This window comes from Brassica napus, chromosome C1 (assembly GCF_020379485.1).
Source record: "Brassica napus cultivar Da-Ae chromosome C1, Da-Ae, whole genome shotgun sequence".
NCBI classification, from domain to species: domain Eukaryota; kingdom Viridiplantae; phylum Streptophyta; class Magnoliopsida; order Brassicales; family Brassicaceae; genus Brassica; species Brassica napus.
In genome coordinates this window covers 33,755,850-33,771,330 of record NC_063444.1, presented here as the reverse complement: position 1 = coordinate 33,771,330, position 15,481 = coordinate 33,755,850, and the positions used below count along the sequence as shown (strand labels likewise).

Sequence of the window (15,481 nt, the reverse complement as noted above, 5' to 3'; positions counted from 1 at the left end):
TATGAGATGTAACATTTTATATAAACAGTTAGTTTCACCAGTGATCTGATCAGAGAGTAAATCTATGCCTGCAGTATCAAATTGACCCACATATAAAACTAAAAAGATAAAATAAAGGCTTTATCTGCCTAACTACCAACAACATATGAAGTAACAAGCACTTCAAATGAACAAAATCATCTCACTCTATTCCGCTTTCTCCCTGCCAATGCAGGAGAATCGTGTCCACCATTCACTTGTTTAGCATCTCTTCTTCTCCTCTCTAGCGCCGTAACTTTCTTACTCGCTGCTGAGGATTTCACTGCAGCAACTGGTGAATCCGTAACAAGCCATTTTCTACCACCGCCTGAAGTCGTCTTCACCGTATCCTGCTCAACCTTCTTAAGAGGGTATGCCCCGGTTCTTGGTTTTTTAACTCCCACGCTGGTTCGGACCGAAGGAGACTTAGATGTCAAAGCGGGAACTGGAACCTTGGTGCTTGTAGTAACGCTGCTGCTGCGATGAGGAGGATGATGACCTTCTGTCAAATAATGTCTAAGAGACTTGGTGACAATGCCTCTGAGGGACACAGCGGATTTGTGCTCCCGAGTGTTCTTAGAGTAAAAAATGGCTGCATTGTTCGCCAACAAAAGAAAGTCCATGAAAAGCTCTTTAGATGAAGATATGGAACGACTGTCGATTCTTGATTTTATAGTGTCTAAGTCCATATGCCTCCGGACCAGTTTCTTGTACCTTGCCCTTTTCTGTTTATTACAAATCAAACACAAGACATTAAGCAGATGAGATGAAATGTATGGAGACTGTCATTCAATGATATTATCAATCAACCTGACTATCAAGCCGTCTTCGAAAGACAAGAGCACATTCGTTCTGTGAGATAGTGTTGTATATCTTCAGAATCTCTCCTGGTAAAGCCAAACCGTGGCCTCGGCTGCTAGTAGAAGCAGCTTCTTTACTCCTAGAATTGCTTGCAATGTCCACGTTAGAAGAATCCAACATATGGCTTTCCTCCACAGCGGTAACATCTTTACTGGCGCTGCAATCTTTTCTTTTTCTCTTGCCTCGTTTCTTTCTCATACTTGGAAGCACTTGTCCTCCTCCTCCTCCTACTCCGTACATGGACCGAAAGATGTCGCCGTGTAATAGATTATTCTTCTTGTCTTGCTCTTTAATTGCTTCTGACTTGGCCTGTGGCGGAGACCAGTTTGTTGTGGTGAGCTCTTGCTGTGTGAAACTACCAGCAGATGACAGGTCTTTGGATGTATCTTTGCTCGTGCATTCACCACCGCCTTCAGACTTGGGGGAAGGTGGTTCGAGGGATAATGTTCGGCTTGAATCATAATCATTGTTTTCATGACATTCATCATTGCTTTCTGATTTCAGACTCTCAAGCTTTGATTCCAACGACCTGAATTACAGAATATTAAAACATTTGCCAAGAAGTTGGGTGATATATAGAAACAAAGGGGGCTAACCCAATGGAGTCTTGGGATTTAAGTAAAGCAGCCTTAAGCTCAGCTACTCGTTTCTTCTTAACCTCTTCATACCAAGATCTACAAGAACAACATAAACATAAAAACATTAAATTACTTGGTATCAGGTTAGAAAGACAAAAAAAAAGAGCAGATCATTACTTGCATCCCAAATAACGTTCACGCAAGTCCTTGTACTTAGCCTTGCATATCTGCAATATGATTAGGATTATTTAGCAAAGGTAAGAAGAGAAACAAGATTAGGATTAAGGTTACTCAGTCTACAAGAAGAGAAGAAGCACACGTGCGTCTTCTTCACCTTATTGTCTAATACGAATAAACCATCTTTTACTCTTTTTTTTTTTTACACTAAACTTTTCTTGAGACACAAGTGATGGATCTATACCGACAAACAAACAGTGTTTTTTTCCTTTGATTAACAGTTCGTTAGAGTATATTTTTTTGTTCTTATGCTGACATTTGATCTCATCGAAGTATTGATAGTTTAAAGAGAGACCAAACCTCAGGTGTGAAAATTCCGGACATAGAATGAGAACGGAGTTCTTCGGAGACGACGGTCCAGTCGCCGGTTCCGTGACGGAGTACTGCGCCCCCGAGAAGAAGCTCCTCCCATGTTCCCCAATCGCTCTCCATCTCCATCTCCATCTTCTTCGTCAACATCATCATAACCATCAATCAAATCAAAGTCGCGTGTATCCTACGCGCTCCTCGATTTTGAATAAAAAAAATCTAATTAATCTACGCACCGCGGCGCACGTTAGCGCCTTTAACAATACCTCAGAAAAAATAAAAATGAAAAAAATTTGAGACAGAGACAATTCAAGAAAAAAAAGACAAGGAATTTGGAAGAAGATGTCTCTAGCGGGTTTGTGTCGGAGGTTATTACACGAAAGCGGTTTTCCGACCAGAAATCGTGGGAATAATTAAATTCAAATTAGAACGAAAGGAAATTAAGAAAAATAATAAAATCTGAGGCGGGGAGAGAAAGGGTTGACGAAGGAGTCTGTGTCTATTTCTCTCTGCTCGATTTTCGTAAACGTAAAATTGATGGTTCTGTTTATTTAAACAAAAAAAATCAAAAGGCAAAGAAGATTGTTTGTTTTTGAACAAAGCCTTGGACTAGATTTATTTTCCTTTCTCTAAATAAAGTAAATTATTTAACAGAAATTTTATACGGCAATTCTTTCAAATAATTTATTTTTTAAGTTTTTATCATAAAAATAATACTCAAAAAATAAAATGATCAAAATAATTTTTTTTATTTTGAAAATTTCAATATTTATTTGTTATTTTTAAAAATTTGAATCTATTTTTAAAATTCAATCTTTTAACTCTAAATCCTAAGTTAGATTAGTTAATCATATGGTTATAAATTCATATTTATCTTTCAATAAAAATTTTTTTTGTCATTTTCTTTATTGAGATGCTATTTTCTTTATTGAGATGCTATTTTTGTGAAAATAAACTTAACGGCTATCAAAAGGAATTTCTAAAAAAAATTTCTATTGTTTCTTTGTTTATTCGTTTTTTGTCATTACCACCACTTGCAGAATATGAATCTCCCCTCGTGACTATATTCAGCAACCAAACTACTTTGATGAAAAAGTTATTTATTACATTTAAGAGTCGAGAATTAACTTTATAAAACTTACTGTTCATAATTTAATATATTCTTTAAACTTTGATTAGGTAAATAACTAAATGTTAATTTGTACTTCCCGAAGAAGTTTCTTCGTACACTGTTAATGTCTTTCGTTACCTCTGTCTTGGAAGGCAGCCTAAAGGCCCTAAACTATTCAATAACAAGGACTATTATCACAAAACTTGAGTACTAACAACATAAAACATGTCATCGTCGCGTTTGGTAGATGACAAATATTTAATTAATCAACTTACTTAACCTCCACACGACCATTCCAAATGTAAGGTTTAGGGGTGGGCACTTTATCCGACACCCGAAACCGCACCTGAAGAACCCGAACTGAAATCCGAACCGAAATAGCAAAATATCTGAATGGGTAGGGTATTAAGTTAGGAGAGATTGGATATCCGAACCCGAACGGGTAATATCCGAACCCGAATGGATATCCGAAGATAACCGAACATATATATACTTACCCTTATATTTCTAATTTACATCTTTTTTTTTTTAAATATTTATATTGATGTTACACATACTTTAAGATCAAAGTATATATATATATAATTATGGAGAAAATGATTTGATATTCAATTTAAATGCATATCAAACTTTTTGTTTTATGTATTAACAAAAGTTACATTCAAAGTTTAAAAACAATACCCAAATTAATATCTATTTGTTATTGAAATATTATTTCTAAACCTATTGATCATCCATTCTATAAAAAATAAAAAATCAGTTAAGTGAAACCTATATTTTTAAATACAAGAAACTTAAAAAATGAAATTTTTTTTTTTTCTTTTAAAATCTAAATATCTAAACCCGATTCAAAATAACCGAACCCGAACTAAAAATACCCGAACCCGATCCGAAGTATAGAAATACCCGAACGGATTCTCTGTCCCTATACCGAAATACCCGAAATATCCGATCCGAACCCAAACGGGTATCCGAACGCCCACCCCTAGTAAGGTTCAAGTGGACCTAACGTAGATTACGAAATGAAAAGAAATATTCATATGCCCGAAATCTCTTCTCATTACATCCACGTGGAGAGAGGGAGAGAGAGAGAGAGAGAAACATTGTAACTTCCATTTCAGCTAAACACTTGTGAGTTACTGAATCACGAAACTGAAGCGCTACAACTTTAGTTCCAGTCACAGATCCATTTACAGCATGTACTGATTTTTAGGGGGAGATATTCTACGGGAAGGGCGATTCTATAGCAAAATTCTGCCACAAGAAACTGCGACTTCTCAGCGAATCTTCAAAGCAACGGATGCCAAATCGCTGGAAGGAAGATGGAGACAGTTCTTGATAACATACATATTGCAAAACTCATGGAGAGAACACAGTTTCAAAATGACTCCGAGTGGTCTTGAATCTTGAACCTGGAGTTATGGTGTCTGAAGAACTAAGTTTAGTTCTTGAGCCTTTCTAGCTATGAGACCTCCTCTTCTGTAATATGAAAAATAGAACAAAACAAGAGGGAACAAAATTACACAACCGAAGCAAACACCAACCATTAGATTTACTCTCCAACTAGACACGGCTGATTCAGTACAAGGTTTTAGATGTTTCTTTTACCTGGTGAGTAGTGGAAGGATCTTTTGAACCTTCTGCAATTCCGCAGAACAACTTTGGCAGATCTGTAATCTGCATTTTCTCAAATTTTTAACTTTCCGATAAAAGAGAATTAAAGTGTGAAAGAAGGTAACGAGCGGAAATTACCTTTCTTCTGCATGAAGATCAACACCAACACTTCGTCTTGCTGAAACATTTGATTGTACAACTGCACCGAACACTGCTACTAATTTCAAGAGCATTTCCAAGGAGACACTTACAGGCCTATACAAAATTGAAATTTGAAATCACACGTGGTAAGACATTTTGCTTTCCTCTCTTAAATTAATTTTATATCTGAAACTCAAAGCAAACCATAGTCCAAGACAAAGAGAATATATAATTTACCTTTCAGTCCTGCTCCCCAATAAGCCTGTGAGGACAGGTGCTAATTGTGAAAACAGATCCAGCGTAAGAATCTCTGGTTTGTCTGTTAGAATACTGATCACATCTGCTTGAACCTGTTCCAGTTTAAGTGAGTCAGCATTTTCTAGACATTCAAGCATTAAAAGGACAGAGGCAAAAGTAATCTACTGGGATACTAACCGAGGGATCTGACAGCTTTTTCAATGCCATGATTGCGCCTTTAATATCGTTACGTACCCAAAAATGTCTTACAATCTGCACGTTTGTGTATATATCAACAACCGCTTAACCCACGCTAAAAAAATAGACTTATGAAAAAATCAAACAATAATAGGAAAAAAGAACAAGAGACAAAAAGAACAGAACAGGACACCTAAATTTTACCTGTAATTTTGTCAACCTTGATTGAAGAGTGTTTAAGACCTCATTATGAGTTTGCATTAACGTCTCACTGACGTCATCTTCATTCTCCCTCTCAGATATCCGAGGCTCTTCCTTCTGCACAAGCCAAACAAATCAAATACTTGTTATGTTCACATATCTTTCAACTTTGTCAGTCATCCTTGCAAATTCATATTTCTTGTGTAGCATCAGAGATTACAATTATAGAGCACGATACATTTCAAAGATAGAGAAAGTCATATATCTATTTGTTGCCCAAACTTATCAATTGAATGAAGCTTACCTGGTTCGAGATATCATAATCTGGTTGAGTTTGTGCTATATGCGCCTCATCCAGTGTCATATCAGCCACTTGATCAATTACTGAAGCTGTTGCCAGCGTTTGAGTTGGGCTAAATCGATGCCTGGATCTTATATGTGATGCATCAGATGTCACATTATTTGCTTGGTTGATTTTAGAAGGAATTGCACGAACAGGAGAGTTCCTAGCTGACCGTGTTAATGCAACTGGAGGTTCATAAGATGGAATATCATCTGCTTGACTGAGTTTCATAGGTATTACACGGGCTGGTGAAGTCCTAGCTGATCGTGTTGATTGTACAGGACGCTCGTCATGCGTCTTAGTTGTTTGATTGAGCATCACAGGCCTTATACGCGTTGAAGAACTCCTCAGTGGTCTTCTTGGTATTACATGAGGTTCATCAGGTTTCATGTTAGTTGACCGACTCCGATTGAGTATCAGAGGCGTAACTGGGGCTGGAGAAGTTGCTTGTCGTGTTGATGATACAGGAGATTCATCAGATGTCAAATTAGCAGCCGAACTCCTATCAGGCCGTGTTGATGTTACAGGAGGGTCATCAGATTTCATTTTTGTTGTCTGATTGAGTACCACAGGCATAACCGGGGATGGAGAAGACCTAGACTGTCGTGTTGATGTTACAGAAGACTCGTCAGATGTCAAATTAGCAGCCGGAGTCCTATCAGGTCCTGTTAATGTTACAGAAGGCACATCAGTTGACATGTTTGTGTCCCGACCAAGAACCACAGGCATTACTCTGGCTGGAATACTCCTAGGTCGTCGTGTTGCTACCACAGGAGCTTCAACTGTAGTCAAGTTAGTTGCCTCATCAAGTTTAACTGGCATAACTTGGGTAGGCGTTGTGCTAACTGCTGGTGTAGATGCTGATTTGGCCTCTTCCTCCACAGAGTTAGTGCTCTGAACTGTTGCTGCAATGGCTGCTTTATCTTCTTCTTCTGAAGGAGTAATTGTTTCTCTTCTCTCAAACCTCTCAACCAATGACCGTGTCCTCCCGGAAACAACTTTTACTGCAAACATAGCAATTCTTAATAAATCAATAACCAGATGATTTATATGCTACCAAAGAAAACAAAGAGAAAATTCTGAATGGCTAACCTCCTCTAACAACCTTCACAGAGTCTGATTCTTTGCTACCTCCAGGGGATTCGACGCCTGCACAGCAGAATATTTATGTCAATCACTTGCAAACTGACTGTAGCCCTAAACCAAGTAACTTGACCCAACCAAAAACGAAAAGTATGAAGCAATTCAGTTCTAAAAGTGGCAGAAATAGAGATTTAGCAACCTATACGCAAATGCTATTACTTCATATTTTTCAAGATTACGTTTCTTAGTAACTTCAAACCCAAAAGTAGCTCTTTTAGATTAATTTTCATTTGTGTTGTATGCTGTTTTTTTTATCTAGTAACTTGCACGTATTAAACAGATTACAAATAAAAGTCGAAGCCTAACACATCAAAGTTGCACAAATGTTAGCTTGACCCCACAAGTGGAAATGCCCATTAATTAGGCAGATCTGATTTAGAATAAGTAATTGATTACTTACCTTTCTGTTCATCACCAGCTTTCTCTGGCGTTAAAACTCGTTCTGGCTTGCTTAAAATGATCGCATCACTGGCATCCTCCTCAGTCGGGTTACACCCTCTGTCATCCGCAAGCTCTTTTGGCAAGTCTGCGTCTCTCGATTCCTCTAAACCACTTTGGTGACTATCTAAATTTTCAGAATCAACAGACACCGCCCATCTTTTCTCATTGTACTTAGTATTTGGTGATCTCTGCACGAGTGGCGGTTTCAGCAGCAAAGCTGAGACAAAATTGAAAGAGATTCCAATAAGATAGGATTATACTATCTGAAAGCTCAAATCTGGTGAAACTGAAGTGTGCATTGGGAGAACTTACATTTCGCTTCATCAGTTGGTGATTCTGGAAATAAAGCCTTTTCAAACTTGCTGGTTATACTCTTGATGATCGAATCACTGGCGTCAAATGGTTTTCTACCACTCCCTTCCGAATCAAGAACAGTCTTAGTATCCAGCGTTTTCTCACCGTCCGATCCGCTTTGTTTCGGAGTACTAGATTGAACAGCCACTGACTGCTTTGTTGGCGTTTTCCTAACATGAGCTGGTCTCAGTAGCATGCCTGGCTTCGTTTTTGAGAAAGTGATAGATTCCTTTCCTGAATCAGAAGAGTCTTTCCCAGTATCACCATGGACAATGAAAGACTTATCCCCTAGTTGTCCAGTAGATGTTGCATTGACTTTAGAAGTACTTAGTGATCCTGACTTATCTGCAACAGTTGAATTTCCACCTGTGGCTTTGAAAAAAGAGAGAATATTAGACCAAATTTAATCATAAGCATACCGAAGTGAGAGACGTACATAATTACGCTGATGCAGCACACAAGCTGACACTAAAGACTGAAAATCACAATCCAGCTCACAATAGCTATGGCTATGAATAAACACATGCGGGAAAACATATGACTAGCTTTCTATCACTAGAACAGGTAAAATGGAGTCATTCTCCGTAAATATTCAATTGTAAATAAGCATTTAAGCACTGATTCGAATGGTAGTATGACAGTAAGTTGTAAGCTACCGTACAGAACTTTCCTACATCAGAATGTGATTGAGCTTGTCCTTTCAAGTAGGGTATGGCAGGTTTGTTTTAGGTTTTCATTTCAAAGAAAAAAAGTTAACATTCACTCACAGTCTATGTATATGTTTTTGATCTCTTTTGTCTCATAATCTGGAGATGAGCTACGCCTCAGACCATTCTTAACTCTCTCGGAAGACTGATCGTCCAGAACGCTGAGTACTTTCTCCACGCATTCTTTTTTATCCACAGATCCAATGCCATATGGTTCAATTTGCTGCTTACAATTAAGGACAAAAGAAAAAAGAGCGTAAGCCTTTGAAACTTTAATCACAAGTTTACATAACTTTCGAAAGGAATAGAGAATCACAAAAGCTGACATACTGATATATCAGAGACCCAAATCCCTACGGAATTTTGGTAGTATGAACAACCCATGAGCTTCCCTTCGCTGATGCATAAGTCACCAAGAGTTGACCATCCCATATCAACACTATCATGACAAACCACTGGCTCCCAAGAATAAACCTGAATTTATGAGCATTATCTATCAATGGCTCAATTCTTGAGATCTCTAAATATGGCACAGCTCATCAAAAAACAAAGACAAATCAAAACCTTTAAGCCATCATCCAAACCACAAAAAAGGGTTCGCCCATCTGGATGAAATTTGATTGAACGAACTCCAGTGTCCTGTCAAACAAATAAAAGCAAATGCAAAGAAAAAGATCGTTAGTCAAAAATTTCAAGACCAAGAAACTTTCTGATAGATTCTCTTGAAACATTAAAACTCTCCTAACAGATTAGTTACCTCTGGTCGGGTAGACCCAATCAATTCAAACGTTTCCAAATCCCAGAACTTTACAGTCCTGTCAGCCGAACCTGAATAATGTAATCACAAGACCTCAATATAAAACTTGTGAACAGAGAAGGATCGATAGTTAAACAACCAACAGAAAGCTGCCGCCAAATTACCACTAAAATGCCTAAAATTGAAGAATTCAGACTAACCAGTAGCTAGGAGGAACTCAAGTGGGTGGAAGTCCAGTGAACGGATAGATCCTTCATGAAACTTAAAATCATGTATAAGTTTTCCAGCAGTCAAATCCCATACCTATAGGATACGATCAATAGTATATTGTTAAAAGAACACATGTATGAGCACAAGAACAACAATGCAGTTCTTACCTTTACAGCATTGTCAAGTCCTCCTGTCACTACCCAACGACCATCGGGACTAAATTTGATAGTGTTGATGTCACGAGTATGCCCCTTGTAGGTCTGTATGCACCCCTTCTTCCTGATGTCCCAAATCTTCAGATTCGTGTCGTTTGATCCGGATGCCAAAAATTCACCAAATGGATGAAACTCAACAGCAGAACAACTGGATCTATGTCCAGTAAAAGCTCGAACCACTACACTTCAAGAGCAAGAGTCAAAAATGGTAGACCTCATTATTCTAAAGTAAAGGATAGATATGCTCAAAAGAAAAGACCGATAGTCCACATCTACAATAACTCAACCGGTATCTTGTACGTGCCCATTCAACTGAACTAGCTCAAGCCATATAAGGAGCAACAAAAGCAGAAAATGAATCAACTAACTCTTTGCTTCTTCGAGATCCCACAGCTTGATCAGACCCGAAGAAGCTCCACCAAGAACCAAAACTTCAGCCGAGTCAAAAGCTAGTGAATCCACTGCACTAGTATGTCCACACAAACTCTGCAAAATAAGAACATAGCATCATTCTTCTAACCAAAAATACAGTCTGTTGTTATTAGAAACAAAAAAATCATGGTAGTCAAACTAGTTACAAAATCATTTTGATACGTTCAGTTAGAGCAGAATAAAACAAAATCTTAGAGAAGGGAGAAAATGTGAAAAGTTACCATTAAAGAAGTAGGCTTGCCGATGGCCCAAAGGTTGACCTTGTAATCATCACCGCCAGTAATAAGTAGCCGTGACGTCTTTTTTCCGATGCTCAGGCAATTTACATTTGCAGAATGTGCCAAAAACTCCTCTAAGTCCCCAAATCACGTCAAGTTTTAAACAATGTCTACACAAGAACAGATCAAACAGCCTTTTTGAAGCAAAACATATAGCATTCTGTCATAACCCAGAGAGTGATAAAATAAAACACATTTAATAGAATAATTTTGCTTTTCTACCATATACTATAGATTTGGTTAAGCAGACAATTAATTATTGAAATGCTGACTAAAAACTGAAGCTCATCAACACCATTTTATCAACTAACAAAAACTAGAAATGGGTTCTTTGGAGTTTATAAATTCACTGATAAAAAGAAGAGCTAAAATCAATTGTTTTATTCTTAAAATAAAAAAAAAACATCAACAAAATCGCCATCAAGAGAACTATTAAGGATACGCAGCTTATATCCACGCTTCGCCATGTTCTACTCGATTTTCCTGCAAATCCGTGGGAAATATAAAAATCTGAATCCAGAATCGAATCTGCAGCTTCCGAAATCGATCGAAAAAGGTGAATCGGAGCTGCGAAAATCCGAATTGTCACTACACGACAGAGCTCAAGATTTTGAAGAGATTCAAAGGGATAATAAACATGGAGAGGAGGAGGTTGCTTCCCGTTGCGATTTCGAAATCCAAACGGGATAAAGAATCTGATTCACGGGAAAAGGAAACGTAGGCAATCAGATTCAAACAGTGACACGGAGCAGAAGGAAAGAGGAAGAAAATGGTAAAGCGACGAACAAGTTTTTTCTTTTTCTCAGAATTTCACATTTTATTTAAGTTATTTATCTATCGGTCGGTCGGTCGTTTTAATTTTTAAAATTTTAAATTATTTAGCCATTTTCCTTGGACAGTGGACCTGCACTGTAGTTCCTTCGTCCCTCGTTTTTCTCAATTCTGACGAAAATACCCTTTGTCTGGCCACTGAATTGTTGAGGTTACGGAAACACCCTTGCTCTCAACTGACTCTACTGGTTTCAGTTTTCCCCAACTCCATCGAAATTAAACTATTTGAGTCTTTATTATTTTACTATATCGGAAATATTATTGGATAGCTGAGGGGACACGTCATCGTCTCTTCGTTTTGTTTGTTTCTCGAGACATTGTCGACCTTAGCACATTTCTAACCTCATTATATTTTGAAATATTTACTCTCACAGACACATTATAAGTTTCTTAGACACTTTCTCATTGATACACAATTTATGAGTATTGAATGGCCAATATACTTTCTCAACCATATCTCTCTCTCCTTGCTTTCAAAACCAAGTTTTTTTTTTTCAACTTTCGAAAACCTTATCTCATCGGTTTACCTTTTTCTATTTCTAATTCCTAATCTTAATTCTCCTTACTTCCTATCGACAAGGTGACGAGGCTCAGTCCATGGAAAAATGGGTGAGGGTAGAGGACGTGATCGTGGATACCGCAGTGGAGGCGGTTGTGGATACGAAAGAGATTGTGGTGGAAGACGTGAAGATGGTGGAGATGGATACAGTGGAGGTCCGCCGTGGCAGCCGTCTGGAGTCTTCGTCGTCGCTTCCGTTGCAGAGAGAAAACTCTAGAAGCAACAATGGTCAAATTACTCTATTTTATACATATGGTCCTTCTGTTTTTGGATTTTTGCAATTTGACCCCAGCATTTTTTAATTTGCTTATAAATCCTCTTGTTTTTGTCCCAAACTTTTAATTATTTACTTTAACCCGTAACAATAATTTTTTTATCAACTCATATCCACACTTTTTATGCCCATTAAAAATTATTTAATAAAATATCAAAAATATATATATGGATACAAATATATTTTGTCTACAAAAACTTGTCCACAAAAATTTTATAACATTTTCTTATCCACATAAGCTGTGTCCACTGAATCGTGTCCACAAAAAAAGCTTAATCCCTTTCTCTCTTATAAAAGGTTACAATACGTTCTCTATATGGATTATCTTGACAAACAACACAAATCCTAGATAAATTAACTTCAAACAAGAGCTTCGTCTACAATAACATGTTCACAAACAGTCATAGTTACACAACTATAATTGTAAGAGTTTGTCCATAAGAACACGTCCACCACAAACTTGTTTATAAAAATACATTCATGTGACTCTTGTCCACAACATATATATCCATCTGAAAACTGTCCACAATGTTAATATATGTACCAAACTAAAAAAAAATTGAAGTATTATAATATATATACATATGGATGTCAAAATAAAAAGAAAAAATATTTTATTTTAATGTCTATATTTTTTATATATTTACATATTGAAAGTATTAAATAATGATGAATAAAAGGTGATGAGGGAACTTTAGTCATTAAAAAATCACTATGAAACTAATCCTAAACTGTTGGATTTTCTTATAGGAAAACCTATCTAACAGCCGAGAGTAATTCATTACACTCCATACAACTAACTAGTCTTGTTATAAATATTCAATTTATTGTAAACATCCATAAACCAATTTCCTTCTAGTTAACTATCTCAAACCAAGCTTTTTCTCTTTAGTCAAAAGCAAGGCTATTTTGGTCTGAAAATATCACACCGTACAAGAGAAAGTGTGTCAAATAGTATTTGTGTCTTCAGACGTAAAGGAAAGACAGAATGTGTCTTTTAACAGAATGTGTCTTTTAAGGTAAGTTTCTCTTATATTTTCACTTTAAAATAGAGTTTACAATAAAAGTGCTATAATAGTACTCTATTTTTTTACTGTATAATAGAGTAAAAAATGAGTTTACTCTATATATAGAGTAAGTTATTATTTTTTTGTTCGTAACTCTATTTTCCACTCTAAAATAGAGTACTATTGAAGTATAACTCAACTCTAATATAGAGTTACACTATTTTAGAATGAAAAATAAAATGAGCCGAGATGGTCTTATAAATTATAAATAAGGTGATTATGCATATTTTTTCTGATCAGCCGGTTTATTATATAGTGAGAAATAGAATATGTATATTGTCTGAATGCGGAGAGTGGAGGCTCTCTCTCTCTCCTCTCTCAAGAGAGAGAATTCTCTCTTTTTATCGAACTCAGATTTTTCGAAGCGAAGATGAGATTTGCCCTATTTTTTTGATGTAGATTGATTTTCAATCAAAAAATGAATTTTATGTTTCGTTTTGGCTAATCTCTTTTTCCTGTTAAAGAATCAATTTCGCTTTGGGTGATTTTTGTTGTGTATTTTCAAAACTTGGTTGTGTTGATCTTCATGTTCTTCAAGTTTTATACTTTCCTAACCTGGTTTTGAAATCAAATAAATTCAAGTTGAGTTTTTCTCCTTCCGCGTTGATATGTTTACACTGGTGGATTGGGAGGCTGGATTTCTCTTTGTTAGACAAGCTCGGCTCTTGAATCGGAAGTGGTATCAAGCTTTGCTCATGTTCATGCGTAGTCTCCACGAAGATCAAAAAATAAGATTTGGATCATGCTTCAGAGGTCCATGACATATACTATATGAGTCGGAGCTGCCATAAGGGTTAGTGTTCTGACAAGTTTCAATCATTTTCTTCTAAAGCTCTTCCCTAGGATCAAATCTAAGAACTAGAGAAGAAGATCTTGCAATTGACGGAGATTGAAGGTGGACAAACATGCAAGAGCTACAAGTTCGAGATGGAGATTGTTGGCTTTCCGGCGAAGATTCCGGCACTGCTTTCTTTGATCTCGTTTGAAGAAACGCAGACACGCATCAACCACGTGTCAACCATGCTTTCATTATTATCTGTTAGTTGTATGGGCTTTGTTTCGGGTCAAATTTTATAGTTGGGTTTGTTTCTAAATTACCCTTTGGGCTTTGTTTAATAAAACGAAAAAATTGACAAAAAAAATTATATAGTGAGAAATAACATAAAAATAGAATTAATGAGCTATTTCCTGACAAAAACTTTTGTAAAACATCATATATCTCTCCAACTATTATCTCATTGTATTTATTTCCAAATAAAATATGTTGATTTTATTTTCCTACAATATTAAAATTTCAGATTTATATTGTTCGAAATTAAAAATATTATAAAAGTGACTTATATTGGTTTACTGTTTTAAAACAAACCGGAAATCATTTTAAACAACAATTAACCAAATTAAGACCCGACTAAAACCTAAAACATTAAATAAAACTAAAAACAACCAGTTTTAGAACCAAACTCGATTAAAATTATTAAATCATTTCAACGATCTTGAATTTGATGTTTGAGTCTCTTAATTTGGTCAGAGAAGATGTCTCCACCCAATTCTGTTTTTGTACCCGAGATCCAAGCTCTTCAACCGGTCTTTTTTTTTTTTTTTTTTTTTTTTTAATAAAATATATTTTATTCATTTCTTCCCCGAAGGGCATCGGAACAGAACAATACAGCCGGTACACCGGAGAAACTTCAATCCTAGATTACAGGTGATTTAAGCTAGGCTAAAAATTACAGGTTTAAGCAGAGAAGATATAAGGTTGTGGGGAAGAAGACTGAGGAAGCACGCTCCCTCCTCCGTTAGACACCGCAGCCACCAGATCCAGTTTCCAGAGACTTCTCACGGCAGGGGTGTCGGATGCCCGCCAGATCCATCGCCAGTTACCATCAACGGAGCCATCCACGGAGTGTCCCGCGGCCACAAAGCGTCGACTTCAAAATGAGACCAACTCCAAAACCCTAACCGCCGTTAGCCGCAACAGCTTCACCGCCTCACATGTCCGAGAGATTGTGTGTACCTCCACTCTTTGCGGCGGAGAAAGGAAGAAGACGCGCCGGCGAGATTCAAGACATAAGGGAACCGCCATCCCGGATGTGAGATCCACCGACACCAACGAACAACCCTTTCAATCGGAGCTTAATCCCAGCCCCAATGACTGACAAGCGGGTTCCGGCTGGGTCACCGTCGTCCTCTAACGGCGCACACCAACCTCACACCGACGAGTCACCAGAGCGGGATTTCTAGGGGCCACCGCTTCAGAAAAACCTCCCGAGTCACAGCAAAGAGAGAGGGTCACCTCCTAGTAGCACCGGGTCTTGCCTATCCCGTCTCGTCGAGCAGTTTCCGGAGAGAGAGAGCTACTACGAAC

The 15,481-nt window shown here is 37.3% G+C and overlaps 2 protein-coding genes across 3 annotated transcripts; both read right to left on the bottom strand.

The window, feature by feature from the left end:
- Nucleotides 1-2,594, bottom strand: BNAC01G29300D. The gene is made up of 5 exons (XM_013853268.3): nucleotides 1,995-2,594; nucleotides 1,635-1,684; nucleotides 1,476-1,553; nucleotides 829-1,408; nucleotides 1-743 (listed from the first exon to the last, which is right to left on the bottom strand). The coding sequence occupies exons 1-5, from the start codon at nucleotides 2,163-2,165 to the stop codon at nucleotides 177-179; spliced, it is 1,446 nt and encodes a 481-aa protein (XP_013708722.1). The 5' UTR covers nucleotides 2,166-2,594; the 3' UTR covers nucleotides 1-176.
- Nucleotides 2,595-4,137: 1,543 nt separating this feature from the next.
- Nucleotides 4,138-11,208, bottom strand: LOC106415216 (katanin p80 WD40 repeat-containing subunit B1 homolog KTN80.2). 2 transcript variants are annotated; one of them, XM_013855858.3, is made up of 19 exons: nucleotides 10,828-11,208; nucleotides 10,329-10,459; nucleotides 10,044-10,161; nucleotides 9,628-9,854; nucleotides 9,451-9,553; nucleotides 9,251-9,321; nucleotides 9,058-9,132; nucleotides 8,824-8,967; nucleotides 8,554-8,716; nucleotides 7,745-8,158; nucleotides 7,392-7,649; nucleotides 6,941-6,997; nucleotides 5,810-6,852; nucleotides 5,509-5,622; nucleotides 5,305-5,379; nucleotides 5,107-5,219; nucleotides 4,867-4,983; nucleotides 4,723-4,791; nucleotides 4,138-4,593 (listed from the first exon to the last, which is right to left on the bottom strand). In XM_013855858.3, exons 1-19 carry the CDS (start codon nucleotides 10,850-10,852, stop codon nucleotides 4,533-4,535), a joined length of 3,378 nt encoding a protein of 1,125 aa, XP_013711312.2. In that variant the 5' UTR covers nucleotides 10,853-11,208; the 3' UTR covers nucleotides 4,138-4,532. The 2 variants fall into 2 exon arrangements, with proteins under 2 accessions (XP_013711312.2, XP_013711313.2); XM_013855859.3 differs by having other exon boundaries at nucleotides 7,745-8,152.
- Nucleotides 11,209-15,481: the final 4,273 nt, after the last annotated feature.